Here is a 13,447-nt window from a genome sequence, read left to right as displayed (position 1 = left end):
GAGTTTTTCCCCTTAATAAGTTCTTTGCCCTTTAAACAGACTCCACGGATTTCTGTTATAGAGTTGGACCCTCCCATATCCATCAATCAAGAACTGAGCCACAGTCTTGCTGTAGCAGTTAGAATAAGAATGCTCCCCCACCCCCCATTGGCTCATTTGAATGCTTAGTCACCAAGGGTGGAACTGTTTGAAAGGATCATAAAGATAGGAAGTATGGCCATGTTGGAGGAAGTGTGTCACTGGGGGAAGGTTTTAAGGTTTCAAAAGCCCATGCCAGGCCCAGAGTCTGTCTGTCTTTCTGTCTATCTGTCTGTCTCTCTCTCTCTCTGCCTACTGATCAGGATGAAGCTCTCAGCTACTGCTCCAGTGGCCTGCCTGTCCTCACCCTAAATTTTAAGACATTACTCTTTCCAATTTTATAAGAAAAACCATAGCTCAGATGGGTTAAGTAACATGCCCAAAGTTATAAAGCTTTTGTATTATAGACATATGATTTAAATTTTACCTACATATAATATATTATGCTTTATCATTTGTATCTAATGCCTTCTAAAACTGTGTATAGGAACCAACTGTTCTTTTTCTTTTTAAACTCAGAGACATATAATTCAAATAGCAAAACTAGTAATACTGTCCTAATTATTTAAATTTTAAATGTTAGCAACAATCTTCAACATATTACTTTATAAGTTTTCAGTCATTTAAAGTCAAGTTATCACTTCATTTTTACATGCAAATTACTCTTCAGAATTTGGCAGAAGTCATAGCCACAATATTTAAAGTCTTCTGGTGTCATATGTTTGGGATGCTTTTACTCCTATTCATAGGACACAGATAACTTTTGAGCATCCTCTAATGGAATCTCCTTTCCAACAAAATAATGACCACAGATCTCTATTACTCAACATACAGTGTCTCTTTCATTGTCAAAATTCAATCTCAGGGGGGCTCAGACTAATGAAATGCTCTTATTCCAAAACACTTAACACAATGAAAACCTTCCATCAATCTATCTAAAAAACAATAAACAATGAGCTTCAAATATATACTTGGCACTAGGTTAAATGGAAGGCATGTGAAGACTGTGAGAAAAATCCCTGCCTTCATAGAAATTAGAATTTTATCAATAAATCAAAATTCACAATAATTTTAACATAATAAAGACCTCAAGAAGATACAGTATAAATGCAGCAAATAAGGATCAGTTCAAAGGGAGTGGTTAAGTAGTATAAGAATAAAAGATGCAACAATGTGATACTGGGTTGTGGTAGACACAAAAGTATGAATGACTCAGTGAAGAGCCCATTGTATTTAAATACATGGAAAGGAGTAATCATACAAAATGTCAAACAGTCAAACAGTATGTTCAGAGTGAAAGAAAGAACGGTCTAGTCCGTAATTTAAAGACTAGAGAGGGAAAATGCTGGAATCACAGTTGGGAGGGTGGTCTAAACTAATATGAAGGTGTTTCCCCCACATCACACACTCAATTCATCCTAGCTTTCTACTTAAAAATCTTTATTAAATATAGTATTGAAGAAGTTCACTAGATGGCTCAGAAGAAGCAACAGAATTCAAAGAATTAAAAATCCTCAAAACTAATTTCCTACCTCAGCAGGCAGAGCAGCCATAACCACCCTAAGGGTGCAGCTCTGGAAATGGCTTCTTGATTTAAAAGCAACTGTGAACTAATTCTTTAGAAGCAACTCTTGGGCAATGCGAATTATTTTTCTTAAATTTATCATTGCTATACTTACTAAAATAAAATTAGAAGTCAGAAAGTAAGTTGACTACAAGATTTAACTTTTGCTATACCCTCAAGACACAGCTATGTAAACAGTAGTGAAGGGCTATAAAAAGAGCTGAATGTAACTGAACTACATGTCTTCTCTCTACTCTCGTAAGTGGTAAGGGCCTGTTCTTGTTGCTCACGGCAGTGTGCACACAGGTGCAGGCAGAGTAAGCTCTTAGACTGTGCCACCCCTCTACACATCTTTAAACCTGTAAGGCTGGCTTACATAATAAAGAGGGTACTACTGGTCTACTTAGGAGGGATTTTATGTTTGTCACAGATTCCAAATTCAAAGTAACCATAGACTCTTATCACTGATTAGTTGCCCACCTAATGGCAATAAACGGTATCCCCAAAAGCTCTCTTTTTCTAGTTCCAAATCATCCTATAACCCCAACCACAATGGCTAAATTTAAACTACTGTCTTTTTCCAGAACTTTTCTAAGGCAAAGAAAACATTATTTAGTATATTCATGATCAAAGAATTTAGTCACACTTGGCCTCTTTGTATAAAACAACAACAAAAAAACTATTCCTTAATATTTTAGAGTTGAAATACTTTATTTTTCTCTTTTGAATCTCCCAGTTTTTCAATGTTCAGATTTTACAATGTGATGGACCTAAATTAAATTTACATATAACTTTAAAAGTTTCTATAAGATCAGTTGCTTCCAAGATAGTCAAATGTTCCAATTTAGACATCTAGTTTGATCTTAAAGAATGGACAAACAGTTTATTAGGTTCTAAGAGAAAATCCACAGCATTAGAGGCAAGTTTCTTCCATGAGAGGGTTTTGCTACAAAGAAAAAGGTAAATTGGTGTTGGGGGGGGGGGCAGGAAGTAATGACAGCAAAGTATTTTCTGATAAATCATTAAAATGGTTTTTTACATCCCTAAATTATATGACTACATGAAAATGTGAACTATTCTCCTTCGGCTGGACCAAGTTCCTGGAACATGAGCTACATCTAACTGTCTTAAAAGACAGCAGGAACAGACCACAAATCAAAGGCCAGGCTCACATAATATTCATTTCTTAATTAGAGGATCAGGGGAGAACTCTCAACTTTATTGGTAGAATTCGGGTCTGAAGTTCAGTCATCTCAGGGACAGGCCAGGATATATAAACAGAAGCAAATTCAAGGGTGTGGAGCAGCACCAGACTATGAAGAGCACTCAAGCATTAACTAAAAGCTCTAATTTTAGCAGAGTGCATATAAATCAACTTTATTGGGTATTGCAATATAATACTTCTTAGAGAGTGGTATTTTGTTAAAGAACATAAATAAGTATTTAATGGCTGTACTTGGATTTTAGGAAATTATCTAACAAGGTAGTTTTTTGTTTTGTTTCTAGATGTTTCTTCATTTGTAGATGCATAACATGGATTTTTTCTTTAATAAATGACATAAGCAGTGTAATGCTGGTCATAGGACTATATCCATTTACTACTGAGATAAAAAGCAAATAAAATGCTATGGTGTAAAAAAGCACAATAAAATCTCATTTTATATAAAACACTGAAACATGAAATCTGACTGTAGACAGGTTCAGTGCCTCTTACTGGAAATGCATATACAGGACTGCAGAGGTGTTTCAGATTTCAAATGTTTTCAGATTTGGGGGAGGGGGTTAGATATAATACTAAGATGTCTTCAGGACAGAATCATGTCTCAATACAAACTTCATTTCCATTTCATATATATATAAAATCTAAAGGGAATATCCGTATCCTGTTTTGCTTGTAATCTGTCACATGAAATCAAATGTGAAGTTTTTTACATGCAGCATCATTTCAATACCCACAAAGCTTCAATTCTGGAGAGAATTTCACATTTTAAACCTTCAGATTAGTAAAGTGTACTCAACTACCCTAAAAGCCTGTAGAAGTCAGAGACCAACTTAGGAGAGTCAGTTCTCTCCTTCCACCATGTGGGTTCAAGGGATCAAATCCACGTCATCAGGCTTGGTAGAAGGTGTCCTTACGGCCTGAGCCATCTTGCCAAGACAAAGATTTAGTGTTTTAAAATGCTGAACAAATTTTCAAATCTTCCTTTAGAAGAACTCTTTCACAATTATCATATGCATTAGAAAAAAACTATCTAAATTAAAGACACTAAAAAACATGAGAACATATTAAAAAGAATACTAAAAAGAACTGAGCACAGACAGGGTCAGGAAGGACCCTGGAGAACACAGTAAAATAAATCCGGTACAAAATATCAGTGGATTTCAATCAAGAACACAGCATGAGGACTGTGTATTTTAGAATAAGCATGAGAGATTTATCAACTGGGGCTGAGCACCCTATGGTCACTTATTCTCTGCATTTGGCCAGTTGTGGATCTCTGTAATAGTCTCCATCTGTTCCAAAAAGCTTCTTTGACGAGGAGTAAGAGCTACACTTATCTGTGGGTTTACGGATAAGTATTTAGGGTAGAATTACAAATTGTATTGGTTTAGGAAAATGGCTACAGTAGCTTCTCCTCTAGGGTCTATGACCTCTCTAGCCATTAGTATCTGGATAGGTTTACAGTATCAGGCATGGATTTCATCCTAATAAGCAGGACTTAAATCCAGTTAGACAGCTCCTGGTTACCCCCAAGGTAAAAGCCACTACTGCAGCACTGGCGATATCTTGCTATGCTTGCTATAAAGTTCATACACTTTATAGTTGGTTGCAACTTGGGGGCTCAGGAAAAATCACAGAAGGGGTGTGTGTAGAAATATTATAAGTGCCTGAGGACCAGAACACCTAAAGCTAGATGTCTTCTAGACATAATAGGAAAGCTGCACCCATAAAATTTCAACAATATAATTGCCTAATTAAGATGTGCACAATGAACACCAATTGTCATGCCAACACGAATAGAGAAGTTTCACACCCCTAGAAGAAGAGGTATGGGAAATCATGGCTCGTGAGAGAAGAAGAATCAGTTTTCTCCAAGGATGAACTCTCTGATAGGTTATCCAATCCCAAGTGGTCAGTCATAAATGCATGTATATATGAGCAATGCTAAATAGACTCAGTAAGAGATCTCCTCCCTACACACACACAAGCACACGCACACACACTCACATGCACACACATACACACAGATATATAGAGAAGAAGATTAGACAGACAATCAATAAATGATAGGTCATATGCATGTATACATGTAACAATAATAAAGAGTGGTCATGGATTTGAGAGGCAATGGAGGGGGAGGACTTAGAGAGAAGAGGAAGAAGGGTAGAAATGATGAAAATATAGTATTCATGCATGAAATTCTCAAAACCTTAAATTTTAAAAGGGACCAAAGTGGAAACACAGCTTAGAAAAGCTACTCTAGTCTTTCTGGCAAATGATGAATATATTACAGGGGTTAGGTTCTAGAATCGATACAAGAGGGTTTTCTAGAGACTAGTAATGCTCTTTATCTTGTCTGGGCTATGGTTACAATAGTACATTAGTCCAAATGTAAGTAATAGATTTAGTGCATGTATATTGTATTCTTTCTTATTACATTCTAATTTTTAAAAAAGTACTAATAGTACAGCAGGCTAAACAAGTGGGGAGGAATTATTTGGTGAGTAAAATGATCAGGCCATGGAGAGTAAGTGTGGGGAAGATGGGAACAAGGCCTGGAAGAGGACTTTTAGAACCCTAATCTGAGAAACTACAGATCAGTGGATCTCTGAGATAAGGGCTGGGGGGCAAGAGAGAGAGGAAAGTCTCAGATAATGTGATTCAGCAACTCAGAATGTTCAGCCTTAAGGGACTGCTCTCTAGTTTATGAAACTAAAAGAATACATGGAAAGTAACTGCGAAGTGTTTCTCTACTTGGGTGGAAGGTATGTGTGTAGGAAATACAAGAGCATCTGATCAAACAATTTATTGTATAGTATGGTAACTAATCTTCCCTACCCGCTGGACAGGGAATAAAAGAAAATGATCTATGAGCAATACTTGAATAAGAAAGAATAAGGGTCAAGGACAGAACCCAAGAAACACCATCATTATGAGCAACATAAGAGACCAAGAAAGGCTACAAAGGTGGCAACATTTTAGTGGAGTTTTCACGTCACAATACATGAGCAAAAATGTCAGTGAAGAAAGAATGGTAAACAGCATTCAACTTCCCAAGAGAGTCAAAATGGACTACAAGTGCCCAATGGATTAAATAAAAAAGTATTAACTGAAGTTGCAAGGGACTGGCAAAGAGAACATAAATTACAATGGATTTAGGAATCAACTGAAGATGAGAGAACATCAAAAAGCCTGAATGAGAAACTCAAGAAAGACTGCTTCAGAAAGGATTTGTTTGAGTGCCTGTCTATGTGTCTTTAAAATATAAGGGAGAAGCAAAGGTTTAAATGCTGTGATATACAGCCCTATGACAAGAACAGAAAATATAAGAATATATATATTTTATATATATATCTAATATAATATATATCTAATATATATATTAGATATATCTAATATAATATATATATATATATATATATATATATATATATATATATATATATATATATTAGAAGGTATTAGAAGGGATAGGAACAGTAGTAAAAGGGAACATTCATAAGTTCAAGGCTAGCCTGGACTATATGGAGAGACCTCATCAGAGAGACAGAGACAGACAGACAGATGGCAGGGTGGGAATGTGGAGGAATATGGAAAGCTATAGAAAGATGACTCATGGAATAACTGACAGGCAGAGATAATGGCCTAGAGATAACTGCAGAAGCAGTCACTAAAAAGCCTCAAATTACATTCTTATCAATACAAGGCAAGGTCACATGACTAGAGCGGGGATGTTTGTAGGAAACGAGGGCATTCTTTTGGGATGACTATGGGGAAGAACAAAAAAGAAATCGACTCCATTTAAACACAGGACTAATGCATGGTGTCTAATGAAAGGGTCCCAATATTAAGTGAAGCCAACCAGTCTGCGGAGGCGCCAGCTTCACAGCTGCCTAGTATCCCCAACTGTGCTAGCTACGAGTGATGGCTGGTGACTGTCAGAGCAAGACACCTTAAGATGGCAGCGATGCAGAAGATACTGAAAAAAATGGGGATAAACGTCCAAGAGCTCAACTAGAGTCTCAGATTAAAATGGATGGTGAAGTAGAAGGAAATGAGGCCCAGATGCAAGAGGTATTTCAGAGGTGGAGAAACTCCCATGATGCTCAGGTTCAGCACGTGGAGAATGGAGGAGAGCAGAGTTTATAGAGAACTAAAGGACTAGGAGGTCAATGGTCTCTCTCTCTCTCTCTGTTTTTTTTCTCTCTCTCTGTGTCTCTCTGTCTCTGTTTCTCTCTGTCTCTGTTTCTCTCTCTCTCTCTCTCTCTCTCTCTCACACACACACACACACACACACACACACACACACACACACACACACAGAAACCTTGTTGTGTTTTTTTCTCTCTCTCTTGGAAACCTTTGTTTTTTCTTTCTTGGAAACCTTGTGTTCTATCTATTTATCTATCTATCTATCTATCTATCTATCTATCTATCTATTGATCGGTATCTCTTTTACATGTACACACACACACACACACACACATAATTAAAAATGAAATCTAAAAAATACTAACACATAAAATCTGTGTTTCTGAGTTACAATATAATACATCAAAACATATATAACGTGTAATATTCAAGTCAGAATAAATACATCCATCTCAACACTTGATCTCTTTCTTCTACCTTTTTAAAACAGCATGCAGCAGCGATAGCAGGTACTGTAACTTAGTACCTACTCTCCAACATCCCCCTACAATGCCTAGAATCTTCATAACCTCTATCTTGATTCTAAAGTATGTATTTAGACTCGCCTAAGAGATAATGCAGAAGAAAAGGTACTTCAATGGGGAAAAAGGGTTATTGAAATAGCAATGGCGTGACTTAAAGAGAAGGGAGGCAAAGAAGCAGAAAGGAGGGAGAAGTGGAAAGAAGGGAAAGGACAAACAGAAGAGAAGATGGCAAGCCTAGAGATATTAGCAGGCGAAAGAACACAGCTTCAACCTGGAAGGGCTGAGCAACTCCAGTTGGAAAAAAGAGATAAAGTGAGTCTTTAAATGAGAGAAAGCCATCCTAAGAGTGTTGTGTGTGCATATGTGCTTGCATGTATGCATGTGCATGTAGGTATATGTGTGTGCATTAAGTGTGCATGAGATTAAAAAGTCATTTTATAAAGAAGCTGAGGTTAGAGATTAAATTGTTTCTAGAGCCACATTGTCAGTAAAGTAGTTGAACAGGGGTTCTATCCTCATGGCCACAGAATTATGGATGTTCACTTATCATGTCTACTACATGTATTAAGAGCCCAGCTTATTATAGCCATTACAAATAAAAAAACCTTCAGCTACTTTGTTTCTCACCAGAACTTGATAATATGACCACATCATCCTACTGCTAAAGATACCACACATGGGTAAGACAGAGAAATCAAGTGAGAACTGAGCTGGAAGCTTCTCCTCACTGCTTTCTCAGTGCCAGAAGACACTCTGCAAGCTGCTGGAGGAGGAAAATCAACATTCTTCCCCAGCTGTAAGTCATGTGGTACAGTAGCAACTGGCCAGGCAAGATGTGTCCTCTGGTTCAAGAGTGCCTTGACTGAGACAGAGCTCACGGCTGGGGAGTCAAAGGCCCCAGAGGAAAATCTACTACTATGGTTTGCTAAATGGTCATGTTGTCAAATTTCCTTCTCCACACTCATGTTTATATGTACACGTTAGTGCCCTTCTCAGCCAAGCCTCTTATTACAGTATATGGCAGTTAATGCAGAGACTCTTCACTAGTCAAAGTGCCAAGACTACAGGATGGGGTGTGTTCAGCCCTAAGGGGGGCAGCCACATAATCCCTTCCAAGGCTTGGGGAACATCGTGGTATAGTCAGAGACTGAGAGATGAGAAACAAAAACCACATCTTCTGACATGCCACAGCACTGTACCGGTGAATTCGTTTGCAGCTGCGGTTACTTGCACAAGATCGAGCCTGTCAATATTTCACCATGGACAACAGAGGGACCTATGAGGTCCCACCCTCCCTGAGGGTCTGTTGGCAGCTAATGGTTGCTGGGGAGTGGGGGTAACATTTTCTTCCGTGGTGGAGCCGTTGACAAGTTGCCCATGCTCAAGGAAATACTCTCCCACCCATGCTTGTTCAAAGAACTCTAACTGAAGTGGCTCACACAGAGAAAGAAGACCCGGATGTGGAGGCTGGCTTCCTGAGGACAGGGAGAGTTTCCACATGAGTTGGGATGAGAGAGCAGAACTACCAGTGAAAATGACTAAAATTCATTATACACATGTGATATAACTGTCCAAGGAGAAAAACAAGTAAACTAATAATAATAAAGATTATAACTCATCTGTAAGATACACTTCTACCTTTAGTAACTAAGGTCTTAAGCATTTTCAGAAGCCTCAGCATAAGAAATACTGGTTTTTCAAGAAAGCTTTGCTTTTTTTTAACATCAGTTTATTTTTGCAACTGTCCCGTTCAACCACTTGTCAGTCCAGCAAGATCAAAAAAATTAAAATTAGCCGGGCGGTGGTGGCGCACGCCTTTAATCCCAGCACTCGGGAGGCAGAGCCAGGCGGATCTCTGTGAGTTCGAGGCCAGCCTGGTCTCCAAAGCAAGTTCCAGGAAAGGCGCAAAGCTACACAGAGAAACCCTGTCTCGAAAAACCAAAAAAAAAAAAAAAAAAAAAAAAAAAAAAAAATTAAAATTAAAAATTCTACTATACAAAAACAACAGCATACTTTCTTTTATGATACTGATATTGTACTTTAATGCAAGCATTTATACACATAGTGGGTACCTTTTGTTCTAGTTAGCTTTAACTGTCAACTTGCTAGCCTAGAGTCATCTGAGAAAGGAATTGCCTAGATCAAACTGGCCTGTGGGCCTGTCTGGGGAGGGGTTCTGTCTTGATTGTTAATTCATATGGGAGGGTTCTGTCCACTGTGGGTGGTACCATTCCTTGGGCAGGTCCTGGGCTCTATAAGCTAGCTGGGCATGAGTTTGTATAAGCCAGCAAGCACAGTTCTTTCATGATTTCTATTCCTGTCCTGACTTTTCTCAACAAGGAACTGCAACCTATAAGCTGAAATAAATCTTTTCCTCCCTTACATTGCTTTTGGTCAGAGTATTTTACACCAGTAAAAGAGATGAGACTAGAACATTTTTATAATGTGTCATGTATACAAATAACATTTTATTTGCATGTATTTTTCAATGGTAAACTATATCTGGAAAACACAGCACAAATAAGATATAAAATGTAAAAGCTGAAGTCAACAAAAAGTGAACATTGTTTTTCTGCTTCAACTTACTTTGACACAAAAAGAGAAATTAATTTTTGCCTAAACTACATAGCTAAGGAGAAGCTTGCATTACAATCCTAACATCAATTTGAGAAGCAAATGAATGCATAACTCTTTTCTTGGTGATTTCAAACTTTTAGAGTATCTGTTGCAAGAAATACTTTTCTTCACTTTCTTTTTATAATTTTTTTTTACATACAATATATTTTGATCCTATTCTTCCCCTCCCCCAACTCCTCCCAGATCCTCTCACCTTCCTGCCCTTCTAACTTCATGTTCTTTTTCTCTCTTTCAAAACACAACAACATAAAACAACCCCCAAAATAGAGGGCAAAACAAAACAAAAAAAACCCAGTAAGACAGAAAACAACAACAACAAAACAAAAAGCACACTTTACATGGAACCCTCTTTCTCATTTTAATCAGACTACCAAAACCTTTCACTAACACAGTACTCTTAATTACATTTTATCATAGGAATAATTTCAAAATGGTAGAAAAAAGGGTTAATTAGATAAAGCCAATTCTTTCTGAAATGAAAATGTTACCCACACTCTTACAGTAATCATCATTGAAATGTGTGGCTTTTGACCTATTAACTAAACACTGTGCACTTCTATGACTCTTCCCCAAAGAAACCAAGACACAGGTGCTGAACTCTCAAATTAAATATGATCAAGAGAGCAACACTCCAGTTTATATTTAAGCTAATAAGATTGATAACAAAATCCTGAATTCTAGCACACACTACATAATATGCACACTATTTTACTTACCAAATCATATATTTGGTTTGCCAACTGTACTTTCTCATCTGCATCTTCCAAAGCCTTATAGTAGTCCTAAAGAAAGACATTTTCATTTTAAGCATTGGTAACGTTAGCATGCATGCATACACATATATATTCCTGCCTCTTCATTGTTCTACCTTGTTATCATCCAGCCATCTCATATGAACAATAGCAAGCCTCCCATGGTAGAGTGTGGCTGGGAGAGTATTAAAAACGAAGGGCAATGTTAAAAATTAAAAGATGACGTTCAAAAATCTCAGAAAAGACAAGTAAAAGAAATTATGCCAAGTCCAGTCTCTTTACTAGAAAGTTATGAGTTAATATATATATGAAAGAACAAAAGAATGTGAAGATTTAGCTAACATATAAAACATACCAGCACTCCATTTATACAACTTAAAAATACTTATGTGTATATGTTGCTTGCATGTATGTATGTGTACTGCATGCCTCAGAGAGGGGGCATCAGGTCCGCTGGAACTGCAGTTATAGATGGTTGTGAGCCATCATGTGGATGCTGGGAATAAAACCTGGTCCTCTGGAAGAGCAGCCAATGCTCTTAATCATTGAGCCATTTCTCCAGCCCCAACTTTTGTAACAAAAATACAGTCATAGAAAGGATTCTGATCTGCATGTCTATGGCTCTAGTTTTAAATTAGGTATAAATTCATACCACCCAAAATGTAGTTTATATTTTTCTATATTATAGTTTAAAAAAGAAAAATTATGTTTTAAAAAAGAAAAAAAGTATCTTATGAGCTTCTACATACTATTAGACTTTTAGGGGTATGTTCAAGCTGTGCTACATCAAAAACCTTTTAGTTGAGAGGGATGGCCAGTGAGTTCTGGATTTAAATATGCAAGTTCTAAACTCCAACACACCTGGGTCCCCAGGTATTATATAAGGCAGGACCACTTCTCTTAAGAATGCAGACTTTTCCCCTTCGTAACAGAAGCAGCCTTCCTTCCACATGGAAGAATAACACAACTGTGAACATTTTAGTTTTAAATTTAATTTTTCTGTAGCTCCCAGAAAATTTATATCAAGGTTGGGTGTACTTATTCTTCCTCATATTAAAAGACTTGACCCAAGTCACGAGCTACATGGCAGTGAGGACCAAAGCCAAGTCTTTGAAGTTAATGCTCCCAATGCATCCTTAAAGACACCAGACCCCACATCACAGCACACTCCGTGAGCTTATCTAATCTGCACTCTAATTTGGAGGACAGCCCTAAGTCCCAGCACTAGCTAAACCTCAGAAAGAATTACAGGAAGCTCTAAAATGGTGCTTCTCAGTCTTCCTGATGCTGAGGCCCTTCAATACAGTTCCTCGTGCTGTGGTGACCCACACTTTAAAATTATTTTCATTGCTACTTCATAACTGTAATTTTGCTACTGTTACGAATCTTGTGTTTTCAGTTATGAATCAGTAATGTAAATATCTGTGTTTTCTGATGGTTTTGGCGACCCTGTGAAAGGGTCGTTCCCTCCTATAGGGGTCACAACCCACAGGTTGAGAACCTCTGCTCTAAACTATAACAAGTACCCCCCAAGTCACTCATAATGAATGTTCCTTCACTCAATATCCAGGGATCAACCTAATTTTAAATCTCTCTCTCAGAGGGTCCCAATTGTGACTGACAATCATCCAAGGTATTCCACTTACTTTTTTGATGGATGCCATCTGTTCTTCTCGCCACTCGGGTTTGTTCTTCTTTGCGTTCATAAAGAATTCACTGACTCTTTGTTCTAGTTGATCCATCGCATCTGACATAATAAAACAGTTCACACTTAGCCGACCAAACTGCTTTGATTTGAGGAAAGAAAAAGAAGTCTGACAACATGTACTGTTTTGTTTGCTAGTGGCTCATACACGTTACGCTTTTATTCCATCAACAGTAATGCCCTAACTACCTTAGTTTTAAAAAGCTGCAATACTTTGTACTGACTTCTGCTGTTTCAAAACGCTTTCCAATAATCAAGGTAGGGTCAACCACACAGACAAGGCTTGAGCAGCACAGCACTGAAATCAGCTAATGGCATTAAGTCAGCTGTTATGGCAACCATAGCTGCTTACTAAGAGTACTACTAGAAAGTTTTCACACTTCTTTTAAGAAAAATAGTGATAATATATTCAACGTTTGCAACATAGCATCAAGCACCCCATCAATTCATCTTTATGAGGCTATGAAATGTGTGATCATTTGTTTACTTAAGATGCCATTTACTCATCAACACACATGCTATTTATTCTATGCAAGGGTGTTCCAAAGCCCGTGTCAAAAATAATGACCTTAGTGGATGACTGCTAAAAAAAAAAAGACAAATAAATAAACGGGATTTTCTGTTATGGAAATGGAGAAAAACTTGCTCACTATATTCATCATTTAAAGATCTTCAGTGCTTTCGAAAAAAGTGAGGCATTGTAGTTAATCTTAAGTTTTAAAAAACATTTTACTTTCAGTTCATGTACGGATAGTAGACATGATGCTACTTTTGTTAATACATAATCACTTTTATCTTCAGAAAACACCAGGC

General features: G+C 37.4%; 1 protein-coding gene across 3 annotated transcripts in view; it reads right to left on the bottom strand.

Moving 5' to 3' along the window:
- Ing3 (inhibitor of growth family member 3) overlaps window positions 1-13,447 on the bottom strand; it is a 29,077-nt gene that overhangs the window by 13,859 nt on the left and 1,771 nt on the right. For all 3 annotated transcript variants that reach the window (XM_052720682.1, XM_052720684.1, XM_052720685.1), the window contains 2 exons: window positions 12,576-12,676; window positions 10,894-10,959 (listed from right to left, as the gene is read on the bottom strand). In XM_052720682.1, coding sequence (XP_052576642.1) covers window positions 10,894-10,959; window positions 12,576-12,676 — 167 coding nt within the window. The remainder of the gene's footprint in view (window positions 1-10,893; window positions 10,960-12,575; window positions 12,677-13,447) is intronic.

Source organism: Peromyscus californicus, unplaced genomic scaffold, assembly GCF_007827085.1.
Source record: "Peromyscus californicus insignis strain IS unplaced genomic scaffold, ASM782708v3 Scaffold_6__1_contigs__length_162567912, whole genome shotgun sequence".
Taxonomy (NCBI): domain Eukaryota; kingdom Metazoa; phylum Chordata; class Mammalia; order Rodentia; family Cricetidae; genus Peromyscus; species Peromyscus californicus.
This window is presented reverse-complemented; position numbering and strand designations above follow the sequence as displayed.